At 38.2% G+C, this 19,735-nt stretch overlaps 1 protein-coding gene across 5 annotated transcripts; it reads right to left on the reverse strand.

Moving 5' to 3' along the window:
- Positions 1-831: 831 nt before the first annotated feature.
- LOC113036222 (high affinity cationic amino acid transporter 1-like) lies at positions 832-19,532 on the reverse strand. Of its 5 annotated transcripts, XM_080289069.1 has the most exons (13): positions 19,406-19,532; positions 18,992-19,065; positions 9,292-9,698; positions 9,052-9,210; positions 8,796-8,967; positions 8,562-8,695; positions 8,260-8,482; positions 7,025-7,164; positions 6,341-6,443; positions 4,731-4,930; positions 4,479-4,630; positions 3,883-3,991; positions 832-3,778 (listed from the first exon to the last, which is right to left on the reverse strand). In XM_080289069.1, the coding sequence occupies exons 3-13, from the start codon at positions 9,659-9,661 to the stop codon at positions 3,606-3,608; spliced, it is 1,935 nt and encodes a 644-aa protein (XP_080145195.1). In that variant the 5' UTR covers positions 9,662-9,698; positions 18,992-19,065; positions 19,406-19,532; the 3' UTR covers positions 832-3,605. The 5 variants fall into 5 exon arrangements, with proteins under 5 accessions (XP_080145195.1, XP_026048191.1, XP_026048192.1 ...); XM_026192406.2 differs by lacking the exon at positions 18,992-19,065 and having other exon boundaries at positions 19,406-19,519; XM_026192407.2 differs by lacking the exon at positions 7,025-7,164 and adding an exon at positions 6,624-6,760 and having other exon boundaries at positions 18,992-19,468.
- Between the last annotated feature and the right edge of the window lie 203 nt (positions 19,533-19,735).

Genomic DNA, 19,735 nt, shown 5'->3' on the forward strand with positions numbered 1-19,735 from the left:
TTGGAGAAAGTGGCACTGACACAAAGACGGGGTGGAGACGGAGGTGGCAGATTTTCACTGAGAGTGACCACGAGGTGCAATTTCAGAAATTAATATGTCAGAGGGACCGCTCAGGTCGAGCAGTTTGGAGACAAAGTTAGAAGGCAAAATGGTGCGGCATGTGCAGGAGAGAGAGTGGATCAACTGAAAGGATGTTGACATGGAGCTGCCACATGAAAAGGAGGAGGACATTGCAAAGGGTTCATGACAGAGGAAGGTGGAGACAGGGCGGCAGATGTGTGGAGGCCTCTAAAGAGAGCAGCTCAAAGAATAGAGAAAGAGCAACACAGACTAATATAGTGCTTAACAGATTTATTAGACCGTCTGGCTAAATGGTTATTAGGCGAACCATACAAACAAATTAAAATGAGTGTAATCGGTCCTCAATCAAAAAAAAAAATCATGTGCTTTATTTATTGTTTTTGTAAAACAGTCGATTAAAAAAAAGATAACAGTAATTATATTCAAACATTAAAAAGATCATTTTGATTACACAGCTTACTCATATTACTGGATTAAACATTACAGAAATGTACAGTTAATTTAGGGTAACTATAGCATTTTACATTTGGCAGTAGTCTTATGAATTAATTACAGTGTTAAACACTAAAAACAGTTTGTCTGCAGAATAAACTGAAGGAATTTAGATTTTTCTTTGGCTCCAATCTTTCTGATTACTGTACTTGAAGTAGTAAAGGTAACAGTAGAAGAAACTACACTAATGAATTAATGTCGATTCTCTAAACCATCTATACAGCGGGAGGTGGTTATGTGAAATAAATCAAAGTCAGCTTTAGCTTTCAGGATTATTTATTTACATCGAGAACTATACAAACCATAACCAATATGACAACAACATATAGTGAACAGTGTGCCTTCCCCCCCACAGTACACTGAACATTATCACATATCAACACTATAAAATGCATTTATGCAGCATGCAAAGCACGGATGAAGCATGATGTGACCTTTTGACATGTAACCACAGCAAGTACAGCACTCCCATAAACATTGCATACAGTCAGTAACTCAAGTATCATCAAAAAATTATTTACAAAGTCAGCGTTAAAATGTTTTCTACATTTTAAAATTAATGCATCGTTTCAAAATAACATGTGCTGATATCTTACTGATTTAGAAACAGCCAGGTAAACAATGCCTGGTTACATTCTGGAGCGCAAAACTTTTATTTACAAGGTAAGTGTTTAAAAATTGTTATACCACTCCAGCAAAAATAATCTATAGGAACTATTAAAAAAAACTATTAAAACTATTAAAAAATGATCAAGTTAAATCCAATGGATTTTGGCTTCAGGTTTCATTAATAGATTCCCTCAAAAGGACCATAAGCTGAAATAAATTGTCTCACAGTGTCATTGCCATCACCCATTTACTGCTGAATATATATTAGCGTTTAAAAACGGACTGAGTGAAGAGATTTTTCACGTAGTTGCATTTCCAGACCTTTGCTGACATACAAACTTTGCTGTACTTCAGTTTTAGCTGCATCAAAGATCTGCACACACACACACGCATACATACACTCTACTGCTTGACCTACACCATTTTTGTGTTTCTAAACATACAGTGTAGGTTTTGGCATTTCAAAATAAAAGTGAACTAAAGAAGTGTTATATCACCATGTAAACTACAGGTGTGCAATAATCACAAACTGATTGTATTTCAGGCATGTGTGAATTAAAAAGTTAAAAGGATCCACTTGGGTTTCATGTAGTTATAAATATATGATTTTTTTTCCAATCTTCGTTTAAACATTTTGTTTTATATATAAAGTATCACACAAAGGCAAATCGTGATAGAGGAATATCCTATCTTTAAAAATTGGGGAATAGGCACTTTAACCTACTAGGACCTGGCGTCCACATATTTGGACATCATATTTTGGGTTATTTAGACCAAAATACTCAATTTTGCTTTACAAGGGCCTGATAACCACTTACGAGGACATTATACTGCTACTGTTCTATTGAAATTTTAAACAAATATCCTCATTTGTGGCTCTCATTTTTCTTAGAAATGAAAATTTGGTAAAAAATAAATAAAAATCTGGCAATTCTTTGTTTTTACATTCATCGGGCCCCAATATGCCCAAATATCAAAGATAAATTAAAAATGCATGCTGTGGAAGAATTCGGGTCTTAAAAGGTTAAAATATAAACTAGATTAAAATAAGCAGCTTTTTTTCTTTGAGTAAAAAGTACAAATTCCCACAGATAGCATTGGTACTCTGGTAAGATTAGCAGTTGGTACCATCAATCAGAAAGACCTGCAAACACATGGATGCACTGAAAATGCTACTTTTAGCACCATGTTGACTTTATATGAGCTATACATTCAATGTACAAGACATCCAAAGACCTGTGACTTGTATTTTTTCAGTAATAGAAACACTGGTTAAAGCCCCAAAACTGCATCTTAAGGGTAAATTTACAACTAAGGGATTTCTCAGCTAACAACTTTCTCACAAAAGGCACTGATGGTACATTAAAATTCTCACCCTCGTCCAAGTCTCTTAGACGGTGTTTGTATTTTTTGTACACGGTCAACATATACAAATGTCGAGCACTTTGAAGCTAGGTGAGCAGTAACACATTCTGAACTTTATATGTGACATCATTCATGGAAAATCTGATGTGCGGTCATTCTAATGTACTGTTAAAAACCCAAAATGAAGTTTATGAAGATCCATTTATGGTTGGATAATATTTTTGTAAAAACAAAAGCATTTTGAATCGATGGATTCCGTTATGTTTAGTAAAACTGACCATTTCAAAGCACAATAAAATAAAATAAAAAAATATGACTATAATCTTCTTTTCACATAATTTCATACTGCTTCAATTAAAAATACTTGGCTAATTAGCCATTAAATCTTATTAGGCTTTTTATAATCATCATGTAGTCAACATTTTTGGCTAGTAGTACAATTGGCTGTCTCCATGTGTCTCCTGAACTTGCAGATAGTCTTTCAGAAAACTTAATAGCTATTTCACAGCACAGATGTTACATTCTTTTTGGGAAAAAAGGGGTAAAGGATATACTGTACCAGCTCCTGGTCTATGGACTCTTTCTTCTTACTGGCTCCTCGTGTTTTCATCTTTCTTGTCGTTGGCTGACGACTGAGCACTTGCATGGTCTGCAGGGACTCAAGGTCTTTGGCCATTTTGGATTTTTAAGCTCATTGTCATGACTGCATGATAATACGTTATGTTTAGGTTAGATTTTATGTTAGCTCAATTTAATTGATAATCTTGTGTTGATAGGTCCTTTGTGACATTGTTCTGTGCCCACCTCGACATAGAAAACATGTAGAGGACAGCTGCAAATGCAATTTTAACATTTTTTCCCCGTTTTTCTTTGAGTTGTTAGCGAATTGTAGGTTTGTAACTTTTCATTTGTCTAAGTTAGTTAGTTGATTGGCGTTTTCACAATAGGTAAGGGCTGTTTTGTTTGTTATGTTGTCCTTACCGCTCCGTGAAACATACTTGCACCTTCTTTCCTGTACCCCTATTTAAATAAACGTTTTAAAAAACCCTCCTATCTCCTCAGAAACCATCTTCATCTTCTCGGGTAGAGTTTTGTGTATTGTGTAAGAAGGCTTCCTTCTCTGTTTGTATGGCCTCTTCTTTTATTATGCAGCTATCTTCGTAATTGTCACACTTGGCTAACGCCTCCTCTGCACTGTTGCGTATACCATAGCCAAAGTAGATGGCAAAACCTACAATTCACATAGAAACATGAATTAATGGACAATAATAATAACAAGTTTAAAAAAATAAAATTACAGCAGAGACGTTAATTGTTACTGCTGGTCTAAAGTACCTATGGTCATCCAGATGGCAAAACGCAACCACGTTCCTTTGTCGAGCTGCATCATCAGGTACACGTTCACAAACATGCTAATGATCGGCACCAGTGGCACCAATGGGACCTGTGGATAGAGTATTTATTGGGTATAAGACTGGCTAAAACTTTGCGTTTAAAACAAATTTTACAATCTGCAAAGCAATCTTAGACGTACGGGCAATGTAGGAAAATCCCTGACAAAATTAAGTGTTATTTTTTTAACGCTCGATTGAAAAATTGTGCAGCACTTTTAATTCAAAACTCTCATAATTTTTTTCCTGAGTGAGAAATTAAGACTTATTGTGGAATTACCCAATAAGCCCTAAATGCTTTTTTCTCAATATCTGCTTACAATAAAATCTAAACTGGCATTTTCTGTCTCTAGAATCACATCACATAGTACATTAGTATATTATATCTCATATTTAACTCTTTATTTTACATGGAGGAAGTTACTTTGAAAGAGGATCTGGGTGTTATTGATTATTAATTTCTAAAGGTGACAAGCTTACACTGCTATGTGGGTATGAGATAGCATGAGAAAAGCCTTTAGCAAAAGGACACACACTCACTTTGAAGGCAAGGTTGGTTTTGCTCTGTGGCTGTCTCCATATAATAATGATTAGAACCAGGCAGATAGCCACTATAACACAGAGGGCAGTCAGAGACCAGCGTGCATACCCTCCCTGAGAAGCTACAACACTGAAGACACACACCAAAACACCTGGTGGGGAAAAAAACAAAATTAACAAGCGATGACACCAGATGATGTGCTGGATCAGTAATCACATGAATAGTTCTGGGACTTTCATCCAGTTTCTCACCAAGTATACTGGTGCAGATGTTGACGATGAGTCCAGAGAGAGATGACGGCTCAGTGTTCGGAGGGTTAATAAGTTTTTTGAAAGTAAAGTGATCATCAGGTTGCGATAAAATATCAACACTCCCATCCCTATATGTAATTTCAGACTCATCCTGAGTATTGGCCATCTCATAGGCTGCACTGGGCTGTAAAGGCTGGTACCTTCACAAGACAAAAAAAGAAAATTACAAAAATGAAAGTGTAAGACTCCCTATCCCACTGTTCCCACAACTCAAACGTCTGCATACAACAGAGCTATAATTAGTAGCATATTTAAAAATCCATTATGCTAAGATAAGACACCATTCTGATGCGCCAACAGCTGGTTTTCCTGCTTTTCTCTACTCTCTACATCAAAGCAGAGCAGAAAAGCAGTATTAAAGACACACAAATCTGCTCAGACTGCACTGTGCCATCTAGCTGATGGTTTCACCTTTCACCTCTGAAACTAACACGCAAGCACAACTGGCCGGGTCGCAAAAACACTGAACAGAGAGGCTCATGTTGCAACACACAATAAAATCTCATCATTAAATATTATTAAATCATTATTATAACCTAACAGCTATCAAATCAATGACATACAAATAATGTGCATTCTTTTTCTTATTATTCCCACTGACACGATTTAGAAAAGGTGGAGGTCAGTCGTTTTAGTACAGTACTGTAGGAATTCCCGAGTAATTATCTGAGTAATTAAAATTACACGACTCTAATAAAAAAATAAAAAAATACAATAAAATTAATAAAAATAAGGGACCACTTGATCATCACGGTAAAATTCATAATGTAACAGCTCTAAAACTGTAGTTTTTTCTTTTTGTTTGTGCTCCTGAGCTCCTCCTATTCCTGTGTCTCTCAGCATAGATATTAAGTATGTGGAAGAGATACCAGGAGACGGTCTGCTACACAAGAAGAGCACGACCAGGCTGTCGCTCTTTGTGTTAGGAAGAACAGCAGGAGCCCTGCCAGAGCTCAGGCCCCCAGAGGCTACTTCCATACGTGCTTCCTACCGAGCTTTTAGAGACTCTGAGACAGTGGGAGGAGGTCGTGTCATCCTGTATTCATACGAGCACGATACTAGTGTGTGAGCACAGGCCCCACTAGAAGATGCCCTAACCTCATTCCACCTTCATGAACTCTTTCTGACATAAAAACCAGTAAAACTAGACTACAATCAATCAATCATGAGTGATAACGACACAGCAATACTCTATAATAAACATGTGCAAAACCGTTCCCTTTTTGGGGGGTGTCTTCGTTTTTCCCTTTCCATTGCTCGTCCCTTCACTTATATTTGCACCGAAGCAGGAGAAATGGATTCACAGTGGTTCACGCTTCATAACCAGAGTGTTTAAATATGCCTGAGTTAAACTGCCTTTGTGATGATTAAGTGGTCTCTTAATGTTTTTATTTTCATTATGTCCATTTCTACATTTATCCTCGCCAGACATCATAGACTAGTCTGTTGATATCATTGTGGGAAATCGGGTCAGACCAGAGTGTCCAGTATGCAGTATTAAAATTGAAAATAAAACACTTAAGGCCTACTAAATAAGTGATGAGGGCTACCTGAGGACCAGCACACAAGCTGCCACCAGAGTGTAGGCCAGCAAAGTCCCAATGGACATGAGGTCAACCAGGTCCTTCAAGTCAAACAGGAATGCCATCACCGCTGCAGGAGACACAGGTGAACCATATGAAGGTTACAAAAGCCATAAAGAACATTAATTGCATGAAAGCAATGCAGACATTGTATTTTTTCAGCTTAATTATTTAGAAGCTTGAACGACTTGCCACCATCCTCCTTCCATAAGGGGGCACTGTTGCCTTTGGCTTCATCTCAGCTACCTACCAGATAAAAGCCCTGCCACAAAGGTGGAGATGATAGGAGTCTTCCTCGCGCTGACACGCGCCAGAAACGAGAAGAGCAGACCATCACGGGCCATAGCAAAGATAATGCGTGGGAGTGGAAACATGGAGCCAAGGAGACTAAGCCAAGGATAAAAGGAAGGAGGAGGAGGAGGCACAGATTTATAACTTGAAAGAATGTGTGTGCAGTGTGGTGTCACACAAGTCCACCATCATTTTTCAGCCCAACACCCTGACAGCAAGTTGCTGTGGTCATGCATTGTACTGGTAAATTTACAAACTTGATTAAAGTTGAGTTAGTGTGTTTAAGGCCATGTGTACCAAGAGTCACCTAGGATCAGAACAAAGTAACCCCAGCCAGTTTAGTTTAGTTTGTGACCTCACCTGCCGCAAGACCTGATGTTATTGTTGCTATTAGAGGGGTTTTGGTTCGTGTGCTGACTTTAGCCAAGCATTTGAAGAGCAGGCCATCTTCTGCCATGGCCCAGATCACTCTGGGCATTGGGAACATGGAGCCTAGTAAACTAGTACACAGGAGAAAAAGAAAAGCATGCCATGCGAGTCAATCCACACAAAATGTATAACAAGTTTCAAAAGATTAAAACAAAAAAAAGTGAGTGGATCTAATGTAAATGCATTCAAACTGTAGGTCTACGTGATTGCTGAGCCAGCTGAGAGATTTACTCGCATTCTCATTCAGTTTCAGTGATGTGGAGTGTGACGTTCGGTCATTGTTGTTAATGCAGTTCATCCCACAGGTGTCATTGGCACTGAACTTCAGGCTCCCTACACTTTTATATCAGGCCTTTCATTTCAGTGTCAAGTTTAGCAAATTAGCAAACATGCTGCTCTTTAATAATAGCCAAACTACTACCTAAGAACGAGCGTGCCAATTAGGATAAAGACAGTTAGTAAATGTTTTTTTTAATCCATGAAACAATATATAATTAAGACATAAGCAAAAATCCACAATACATCATAATATTTCTAGGAAATTATTCTTGAGATTAAAATTTTCTCCCAAAGTATTTGAAGCTGAATTACAGTCACCCTGTGGAGTTACCTGCTATTAGCTTGATGTAATAATATTTTATTGTGTGGGCCTTTGCTTCAACACAGATGCACTACTCAGTTAATCGGCAGGTGGCACAGCTTATCAAAAATACAGCCCAACCACGTCCCACTGCAGGCTTGTTTTAACACGTATATGCTTTGTGCTTTTAATATTTTACAAGCAAATATAATTGTAAGACATCAAGAATAAACACAATGAATTTTAGTGAGTAAAACTACGTATACAATATATTTCTGTTACAGGAAAACACCACAGGGCATCTTTCAATAAATCAAATATTACTTGTGCAAATGCATTTCATTAACATCAATATTCATTCTGCAACTCGGTCCATAAGATAATACCTTTGATGGTTTCTGCCACTTATTCTCATATTCAATCTCAGATCTAGTTAATCTTAGACTAAGCAAAAAAGACAATAATAAAATTATAGAAAGTGTAAAAGACATGAATTATTCATTCCTAAAAAACAAAAAAAGCGTGCTAAATAATTACAAGTCCTCCATGAATGCTCATGCTGAGAGGCAGCAGGAAACACACTTACCTAGTCGACAGTGCACATAAAGAGCCAATGGCCACTGCGTAAGTGGCTCCCTCCCAGCCCACATACTTAAAAGCCACAGGAAGAGGGCTGTTCTTGTCCAGCAAGTAGTAAGGCATCATCACAGTGAGGGCTGCAGATACACCAAAGTATGCCACAAAGCAAATGAGGAGAGAGGCCACAATGCCAACAGGAATGGCCCTCTGTGGATTCTTTACTTCTTCTCCTGGGGAGGGAACATGATCCAGCATGTTAAGAGAACATAGCTCCTTTATGAGTCACCAATTTAATATATTCTCCCTCACCTGTAGTGGCAATGCAGTCAAACCCTATGAAGGCATAAAAACAGGTTGCTGCACCAGAAAGGACTCCAGTCCAACCGAAGGGCATGAAACCACCAGCACCAAGAACATCCTCATTTGGAATGAAATCGGACACACTAGAAATAACAGACAGAAAATATTTACTCATTTAATAAAAACCTCTGATGTATCATTAGGGATATAGACATTTGAGAATAAGATATTTATTAAACGCACTTAGAAGTAGAGTTTCTGGTGGCATTAAGGATCTTTTCAGGGTTCAGGTTCCAGTTTTCTTTGTTTCCTTTAACTAAGCCAGAGATGACTACAAACACCAGCACCAGTACATTGATGCAGGTAAACACTTTGTTTACCATGGCTGACTCTTTTACACCAAATACAAGCAGCCCTGCAAGCAGTAAAAACATGAACGATTAAAGAACATAATCTGAAGCAATAGACAAAACAAGCGAGAGATGCATCCATTTCTGACCTGTCAGAACGATTATGATTACGACAGCAAATATGTCTGGATATTCTGCCAAGACTCCCGGGGCGTTCATGGTCATGTATTGTCTGCAAATCAGCTCAATCTTCCTTCCAATAAGCTCATCAAAGGTTGCGCTCCATGCCCGGGCCACGCTCGAAGTTCCTGTGCAAACAGTATCCGGTATGTAAACTTAACAAGAATCAAGAGTAGCAGGGAACTCCCTCTTTATTTAAAGCGTCTCACCAATGACATAAGCGAGAATGAGGTTCCAGCCGGTGATAAATGCCCATACTTCTCCAACCGTAACATAGCTGTAGAGGTAAGCCGAGCCAGTTTTGGGAACACGCGCTCCAAACTCGGCGTAGCACAGACCAGCCAAGACTGAAGCCATGGCAGCGATGAGGAAGGAGATGACAATGGCGGGTCCTGAATTTTCTCGGGCTACGGCACCAGCGAGCACGTAGACGCCAGCACCGAGTGTGCTGCCGACGCCCAGGGCCACAAGGTCAAACGTGTTAAGACATCGAGCCAAGCGGGACTCCTCTATGCTACTGTCCACAACCTTCACTCTCAGAAGTTTCTTCCCAATGCCTTTCAGTGAAGACAGAATCATCTTGGTTTACAGTTTGGACAATTTCGTCAATAGACTCCTGTTGATAAAGCAGAACAGAAATAATGACAAAATAAGAAAAGAGACTACGCAACTGTCAATAAGCAAATGAAGACGATCTAAATTCAAAAAACATTTGGTTTAAATGTAACACGTATAACATGTATGTTTACAACACAAGAAACTATAAAGTTATTAGTCTGAAAAGAAAAAAAACCTATCCCATAATTCTTGCCATTAATGTAGGACTACAGTTATCAGTATTGTCATCCATTAGTTAATTGGATAACAAATACTTTTGCTTATTAATGAACAAAAATAGATACAAAAAGACAAAAAAATAAAATAAAAACAGGTCTTTTAAATTGTAGGAATTTTAGTAATTGTAATGCCTAAATAACTAAATCGTTTAATTGTATTTATGTGCCATATTAAAATCTAAATTTTTACAGAAAACATTTTTTAAATGCAAAAATAAATTAATAAACAATCACAAGTACAGTTACATCAAGGCATGCTTGCAACCTGAACTACGGCACACAATAAAACAGCCTTTACTCTGTGTTCTTCGAAGGCTTTCTTACATTAGCAAGAGGCACAAAAAATGTTCAGGCATTATTGCATCTTCTAGATGAGAAAAATTTGCTGCGTGTTGAAGTGCTTTTGCACGTGTGGTAACACGTGTGGAATGTGGTAGTGAATGAGTGAGTACGTGTGTCTGTACGCCTTTAAAGCAGTTGTGGTGGCTGCAATGAGGAAACGCAAGCATAACAACATTGCACTGCTGCAATGTTTCCTGCAGCAGAAAACTGACATTCTAATGGTGTACATAACAATAATTGATGTTAATGCAACCTAACAACTAGGGCTGTGCGATACGACCAAAATCTCATATCCCGATATAAGACATCTATCGTCCGATAACGATATAAATCACAAAAATGTAACATTTTCTGTAAATTCTGTGAATCTCGGGCAGCTCGTCTTGCGGGAAGTGTTTCCAGCTGCACGTCATGTAGCTGGAGTCGAGTGTTTTAACCGATGCACGAAACTATACATTTTTAGTTGTAACGGCCGCCGTTTTCTTTGTGTGTATTTATTACACGGCGTGCTGCGGGAAAAAGCCTGTTCTAACGTTTGAGTCTAAGGTTTATTTTTTAGCACCTGACGACTCTTTTTTTAATTCTCATCCGTAAATAATAATAAACGTGCTCTTTTACTTGATTCGGTTTATTTTGAAAAGTCTCAACAGGATCTTGAGGCTTATTGTGAAAGCTTTATGTGGAACATGAACAAGCGGACACGCGATGCTGTTACCGTCTTTGTTGCTAACCACAACGCATAAAAACAGGCGCTTGTCCGTCCGTAGTGTGATTATATAAAATATAAGAGAAAGAGAGAACTTTAAGAAATTAATATAGCCACTACAGTGACCATCAAAACCATGAAAAAATATTGCCGTAAACAGTTTATTTTGCGACACCACGGAACAAACGATTGCGTAAAATGAAACGATAGACGTTTTTATATCGTCATCCGATATATATCGTTATATCGAACAGCCCTAATAACAACTTTTACCTAGTAAAGGTTTTAATGAGCTTCTGTTTGAAAGTAAGAAAAACGTTTTCTTTCACTCCACCTGAACTCATCATCTGTACAAAGGCTCAGCCTCTTTGCTCTTTCCTGTTAATGACACTCTTCCATAGCTTAATACAGGAGACATGAAATTCACTAAAGTTTGTTGGCAGATCAAAGTGAAATTAATGTTACTGACTGTATATTCTTACTGATAAATAACATGTAAAAAGACCAAACAAATGGCTGAATGCATGAAAATTCCAGTGACAGCGTGATTGTACAGGCTGCACTTCCGAAACTTTAGATCTGGGATTTATTCAGTTGTACTAAAGTATAGAATCTATGAAGCTCTTAAAGCATACTAAAAGAAATAGCAGAAGCAGAAACAGCTGTTTGGCTGCTCCCTTTTTCATAAGGGGTTGCCTCTACAGGTAACTCTGTTTAATTTTGCAGAGTTTTTACAACAGATGCCCTTCCAGACACGATCCTAAGGGGATTCAATTTCTCCTCCCAGAATCGAACTGGGAACTTTCCCTGTTCACTTGTTAGCCAAAGATGTCTACCACTACACAGCGGTGTCGGCCCAGGGTCCAGAATCAGTCCAGCAAACACTCCAATCAGGCCCACTGAACAGCTTTGGAAAATGTTAAGGAGCAAATAGATTTTTACATGGATTTTAATATGTTTTAAAGCTTTTCCTATTGTTAAAGACCCCACCCCACCTTTTCCATTCATACAACATCAAACTAAGTACCACCAAATTAAGTAATAGATAAACAATCAAATGACAAAAAAAAGCTCCTGATTTTTCCATTATTTACTATAGAAATGTTTTTGTTTTTTGGTTTGTTTGTTTTTTACATTGATTTCACAGTGTAATAAATAAATAAATAAATTTAAAAAATGTATACATGTTAATGAAAACTTTACATTCTATAATTAAATGGACAGTCAGGGCAATTAACTACCAGGATTTTTGGGGTAATTTTACACATTTATCATGTGGTCTGGCTGGATGTGGCCCACAATATAAAATGATTTTGACATCCCTGCTATACACAAAATATACTGCATATCAAAGGACAGAAAGACCCCCTCCCCCTGCCTTAAAAAAAAACCCCACACACACAAAAAAAAAAAAAAAACCACACACCCACGTGCGCAAACACACAGTGTCAATGAAGCTCTTCCAGCAGGAACTTCTACCTTTACTGATGAACTCAGCTGCTCTGCTTTTAGTTCCAAGTTGCAACTTCTCTCTTTAGATCCAGAATCAGTTTCAGAAGAACAGAGTTGGGGGAGACGTTTACAAGCACCGCTGAGACATATGACACAGATGCCTCTTAGTGTACAAAACATTCAGGTGTCTCGCTCACAAATAGAACAGTGACACATCACATGGCCTCAGGAGCAGCTGTGATGCCAGATATAATCCCTCAGGGGCTAAACAAACAGACTCCGGCAGGTTTTCGCCAATTCAAGAACACAGCAAGGCTATGGAAATTATGATCTGATTATATTACTTCACCCTCTTACAGCAATTTATTCAAGGAAACTTGTGTTGGCTTGTGTTAGGAATTAATGTAGAAGAAAAAGAACTCTATGACTGGTAAGCAGACACATTAACAGTAGAGAACTGAATATCTGGAGAAGAAACTGGATTTGGAGATTATGATCACAAGACAATCCACAATCCAGGCTTTACTTTATGAGTTTATAGCCAAACAAGCAGGTTTAGACCAAACGTATGCACAAGGAGCTAGTACTCAATAAATCTGCAGCTAAATGAAGGCCAGGTATTTCTTTTTTATTCTTATTTTGAAAGTGGCAACCTGTGAGTGATTAAAATGTGCACATTTTCCATGCGAAGATGTTATGAATTGTTTAACTGTAAAGCTATGACTCCTTACTTGGGTTTCAAACTTCCCCAGAATGCGTTTAGCTCTTCATCTCTGGCAGGACGCTCCACCCCCCCACCCCTAGTCTCTTGATCAGACCAGCTGAAGTTAGTTTGCAGTTGATGGTGATAAGCAGATGGTTTATCTAATCATGTGCCAAGTGTTTTTGAGAGTGCTAGTGCTTTTCCAAACACTTTACAAGGACAATATTCCAGATGGATCTGTGTAATAAACCATCTGCCATGTCAGGTTAGGGTACCACCACCGCTAGTCAGAAAGTCCTCTGTCTGACCTTGACACTTCTGAGTTGCCTTTCTAGGTTGTTGTGACCTGGTCACCTAGGTATTTCAATTCTGTGCGATTACACCAAAATGCGGTTGCCAAAATAAACAGGGCTGAAACTAAAAAGGAAATAAGTCCATCTGGTATCAGTGGAAAATGTTAAAATAAGTAAGGCATGGAAGAATTTGCCCTTATAAGCTGCTAGAGGAAAACAAACGTAATTTTCCTGGGATAAAAAAAAAGTGACAAACTGCAGAGAGCTTCCGAAGCGTTCACATGATGTGGCGTGTAACGGCTGAGCTAAAAACAGAGGGTGGGCGGGAAAGGACACTGCCCTCTTCTCAACCAATCAATGAGCACAACACCTGCCCATGGCACATAGGGGTACACAAGTATATTTGGAACAGAAGTCAATCACATGCTTCTCACTTTTTGGCTGTAGGCAAAACATTGCTCCTTCAAATGCCTTTGATAAATGCTGTGACACTGGTATACGTTTGAGGACGACAGGAGGAAAACAGTGAGAACTCAAAGAAAACTTTGAGCTAACAAAGTAACTACAACTCTGGTCAAAACCAAAACAAGAAAGAAAGAAAAAAAAAAATCTCAGGTAAACTGGATTAGGTATTTGAGGTGCTGGGAAAGACTTGGTATTCCAATTTTAATAGAAACAACATCTCAAAAGACTCTCTTCGTGTACATTGATTTAAAAGATAGTATTGACTATGTGCACGTTAGCATATGCTACTTCCGGTGCGGAAACTCCTGTGGGGAGCTTTGTTTCCGGTGTCCTGTTCGCGCCTGGTTTACGGTCCAAAACAAGTTAAGCAGATGAATGAATCAAGCGGCGATTTACATTTCTATAGATGTCTTGGGCATTTACCCAATATATCTGTAAATGATGTTCATCGACTTGTCGATATTTTTCCCCCGCGCCTCAGAGCAAAAGAGAAAAGGGATTCAAATGTTATATTTCTCAGCTGTCCCTCGTTTATCGCGGGTGTTATGTTCTAAAAATAACCAGCGATAGGTGAAATCAAGTAGCCAATTTAATTTTTTGACGGTGCAAAACGTTTGGTGGACATCGTGGACATACAGTACTGCACCTCAGAGTCACACTGCTAGCGATCAATGCAGCGATTCTGTACTGTACAGGAGAGACGAATGCTGAACATTTGCCTGATTAAATCATAAGACCAGTCACTATACAGAGATGTGCTTCTGAATGTGGACGATGTGTCTTCTGCTGCAGTAATGGAGTTCTGCTTGTGTTGAGTGATGTAAACAACTGATCGATCTAAACGCTTCAAACGTCAAAATTGATCATTAGATTTTTTATGACACAACAGTGGTGAGTGTTCCCACCTTCTGCTCTTTGTAACTTAACGCAATCTTTCCGTTTTCGAGTTTTGGACATGATTTTGGAGTATATCTTCGCAGTAGCGATTGACCGCAAAGTAAAGCTACCGGAAATGCACAACCCCACATCCGGTCTCAAACCAGGAAGTTAGCATTGTCTCGTGCACATAGTCAATTATAGCCTTGAAATATGTTTGTCTGGTACCCAGTCCAACATTAGGATGGCTCATTGTTGACTTAAAATGGTAGATCTATTGCAAACCCAACTGTGCTTAGGGTTATGCGATAAGACCGAAATCTCATATCCCGATATAAGACATTTATCATCCCGACAGCGATATATATCACAAAAATTTTACATTTTCTCTAAATTCTGTGAATCTCTTATTTTGAAAAATCTCAACAGGATCTTCAGTTTTATTGTGAAAGGTTTATGTGGAAAATAAAGAAGTGGACGGCAGAGCCACATGCTGGGTTTACCATCGTTGTTGCTAACGACAACACGTAAAAACTGTTGCTTGTCCGTCCGTAGTGTGGTTATTTTAAATATAAGAAAAAGAGCGAACTTTAAGAAATTATTATAGCCACCACAGTGACCGCCAAAACTGCCGTAAACAATTTATTCTGCGACACCACGAAACAAACGATATGAAACGACAGACGTTTTCATATCGTCTTCCGATATATATTGTTATATCGAACAGCCCTAACTTCCTAAGCTCTAAGTTCCTCTCAAAAAAGCAAACAAACAAACAAACTATCCATCCAAACACGCAACCTGACACTGTTTAACCCGAATTTGAGAAACGTTGTTAACCATCTTCAATTTCAAAATTTTCTGCATGAATCTGAAAGTAGCCAAAAGCCATAAGAGCCAATTCAGGTGACCTCTAAACACCTGGCACTAAACTGCTATTCTGCAGCGCTACAACAAGCCCATCTGCCTTTGTGGGGATGTGGCACATGAGCGAGTTCATAACACAGACGTCTTTCTTGCACAAACCAAACAAACTTTCCTTTCCAGGAGAATCTGACCTTGTGACACTGAAGGCACGACAAACAAGCAACAGCATCCAGTCATTAAAACATAGTTTGCACATTTTTTGAGTTGTTTTGAGCTGTTCATACCTTTAAGTAATGAAGCTCTTAAGTATGTCTTAAACACTGCTGTACGGTTTTCTTGACCTTGTGGAAGAAAACAGAGAAACTCTGATATGAAGGACTCCCACGCCACTCACGCTTGACCTAAATAAATCATACTTCCCTGTGATGCTAAAAGATGAAAATAATAGTGGAATGACTTACCACTTTCTCGGATTAATGGATGCCTGTGAAATTCTGCAAAGACATGTTTGACCTTGCGTACATTTCTATAGGAACCTATTTTAGAAAAATTCCTGCGTTTCACATTTTTGTTTTACTATGCTGCTTTGACTTTGTTGCATGTGGGAATGTCAGTCTCAAGGGAATCATGGCACCTGTATCATCCAGAATTATTTTTGTTTTCAAACAGTAAACCCTCAAAATTCCCATGAGTGTAAATAAAGAGTATAAGATAACTAAATTTCTGTAGACGTTCACATGGGCTCAATGAGACATTACACAGACTTGTGCTAGCAAGAGGGCAGGGTGAAGATCATTTAACCTCCTAAGACGTGAACTCTTTCATGGCATGCATTTTTAATTTCTTTTTGCTATTTGCTCTTATTGGGACCTGATGAATGTAAAAACAAAGAATTAACAGATTTTTACCTAATTTTTGTTTCTGAGAAAAATGAGATCCACATATGAGGACATTAGCTTTAAATTTCGATAGAACAGTGGCAGTATAATGTCCTCGTAAGGGTTCTTGTAGAGCAAGATTTTGTATTTTGGTCTAGACAATCCAAAATGTGATGTCCACATATGTGGACGCCAGGTCCTAGGAGGTTAATGTCTGATACGACTGATTTGGATTCTTGTGTTCGTGCAAACAGCTTCAGCAAGTAATGTTTATAAAAGCTGAAGGTGCAGTCCACTTATTGTTCTTTTGGGGAACTGTTATTTGGTATGCGCAATTCACACAAACAGTGTAATCAACAACAGCACATTCTATGAAATGATGTGATGTGATGTTGACACCATAAATGTTATCTTTGTTAAAACGCAGCTTACAGACTCTTAACTGATTCACTGTTGACATCCTGTACCTTCCCTATGCTTTTTTACTTCATTAATTCATATATCGTGTGCTATTCAAACACCAAAACAGCATTTAAACCATAACTTTCACACTAAAAAAAAGAAAATAAATGCTAAAGTGTATTAAAAATTTTGAGTCCTGGCTTATAAAAAAATGATTAATTCAGATATCATTGGATATCACACACACACACAAACAAACACACACTCCTGTTTGCTGGTTAGTTCGCTTTTCAGTTGGATTGTAGTGTCTATATAAAGTACAGTAAATACTTTTTAAATAAGCAAGATAAAAATTCTATAAAGGGGAACTTGGCGTAACATTTAAAACAAAAATGAACAAAAAGAAGGAGCTGCTGCCTGCGAGTGCGCTGTTGGAGAAACGCAGCCAGGCAGACAGAGGAGAACTGAAGTTCGACCAGGTACCAAAGCAAATCATTCGTACTGTACAAATAATGTAAATATGACGGTGTATCACGAAAGATTGATATCAAACTGATCACTTGACCCATATTAGGTTACTCGTTCTTCAAGTGAATCAACAAATGGCGAAATGAAAAGCCGAACAACAACAATGCTGTTTCTTTAGAGAGTCTTAGCTTACATGTGTGTTTATTTCATATTTTCAGTTGTTTCCCTCCACGGCTAAATAAATCGGTTTCAGTAATGCACTGATATACAAGAATGGACATAAGGGGCTTCAAAGAAAAAACTCAGGTAGATGTTATTTTATATATTATGCTTTGTATGTTGTTCAGTATATTTCTATGCAAAACAAGAGGAATTTCAATACACAGCAGTATATTCACAGTTTAAACCAGATATTTACATACACTTTATGGAAAACACAAGAACATTTTTTACTGTACAACATCAATTTAGAGTAAACTTGTTTTGTTTTGGATAAATAAATATTGAAATATCTTTTGAATTAGTTAAATGTCAGAATAAAGAGAGACAGAGCTGTCTATTTTTTTTATCACATTCATCAAATTTAGGAGTACATATACACTAAAAAAATAAACATTTAGTCTGATTTGATGTTACAATTAAAGAAGTGTTTTTATCTGAAGAGTTTGTAAATATCTGGTTTCAACTGTATATTTGATGATGTTGGTGTTTGGTTTGATTGTCAGCACAAAGAGGGAGAGAGAGGTTAGAACAGAGATGGAACAAGAGCAGGTGAGACACACATGTTAGTCAAATGGTTGTTTACCAAAAGTATCACCGTATCATAGGTCCTCATGTATCTCATACCTAGTGTTTCTTTTTAGGTTTGTTATTTTTCAAATTCTACATTTATTAAGTTATGCAGGCTTGTTTGCACAACAAGGCTAAATAATTATATAAACTTTTCTCAATCTAAATAGTGGACTTTGGTAGAATTAAAAAATAAGTGTAGTGCAGGTCTATGATTATTTTTAGTGCTACTATCATCTAGTTCTGATTCTGTCTTGGTTAAGCCCTAAGTAGTCCTGATTTTGAACTGTTGTAGTCCTGTTTTAATTCTGGATCAGTTCTGGGTCTGGTTGAATTGGGGTTTAGTCCACATGTCTTGATACAGCCCCAACTTTGTTCTGCCTTGCTGCTTAATTAAAAAACTAGTTTAAGGTGTCCTGCATATGTGATATATATTTTTTTCCCTATATGAAGTCATTCTTTTTTGAACAAAACTCAAAACAGAGCCTATTAATCTTTCAGTCATTTCAACACCCCCCCCCCCACACACACACACACACACAAACGCGCATACTATCCTTAGGGCTAAGCCCCGGGTGTATCAAATGTCTGCCTCCGCCTCTGATTAAGAGAAAAGTAAATCTGAACAGATTCTTAGTGTTTTGTATGGTTTACTTCTAAATCTAAATTGTTAATCCTATCACAGTTTAACTAGTCGGTAAAAAAAAATGCAGTTTTCTATGGTTACAAAATGCAGCATATGCTTACTTAAACCTTGTGAAATCGCAACATTTCCCCAAAACCTTAAACAAGGTATTAAAACAAATGTTAATACAAAGAGATTACATTGTACCTGTGTCTGTGTCTGAGCTACTTTCAGCGTGGGTTCACACCAGATAGGTCACTGCTGGAAATGACTTCTGACTCCTGTAAAAGGCAATGCGGTGCTATAAAAGGCAATGTTTCTCCGCTCGCAAAGACCAGTCTTTTATAAAGTCGCACAAACACTCGGAACTCTAAAACGGCGGATCAATACATAACTTCGCCCACTGGACTACTTTAAGGTCTGCTGGTATGAACGGAAAGGTAAAGCCCACTCCCCGATAAAACCCCCATCTGGAAGTTGCATCAGCCTTCCTTGACTTTAACACTACGTGCACCGCTTCCTTGTGAACTATTACAGTCAAGGCTGAGAAACAAAATGTTGCTGTTCTCTCACAGCCTAATAAATTAATTTATAAGCAAAAGCATGCTCGTGAAGTCTTGCCTAGTTCAGGAAGAGTTCAGACCCTCCATTTCTGTCAACCGTGGAATGAAAAATGTTCCGCCTACAACGGACAATCCAGCGGGGAACAACTCGAGCGCGCCCACGGAGGTGTGTCACTTTGGCTCCACCCAGAGAACTTATTGTTAAGGAGCCTTGCAGGCACCAGATGGCACTCTTTACAAGTAAAAGCTTAAGCAGCTTCTCCCTAAGAATCCCTGATGGTGATCAGACACAACAACACACCCTGCAGTCATGTGTTAATTTTAAAATTAGCCCTATATCAGTGCGCATACATTGACATTTCCCCCCTGCTGTTCCTCCTTCCTTTCA

Source organism: Astatotilapia calliptera, chromosome 14 (genome assembly GCF_964374335.1).
Source record: "Astatotilapia calliptera chromosome 14, fAstCal68.1, whole genome shotgun sequence".
Taxonomy (NCBI): domain Eukaryota; kingdom Metazoa; phylum Chordata; class Actinopteri; order Cichliformes; family Cichlidae; genus Astatotilapia; species Astatotilapia calliptera.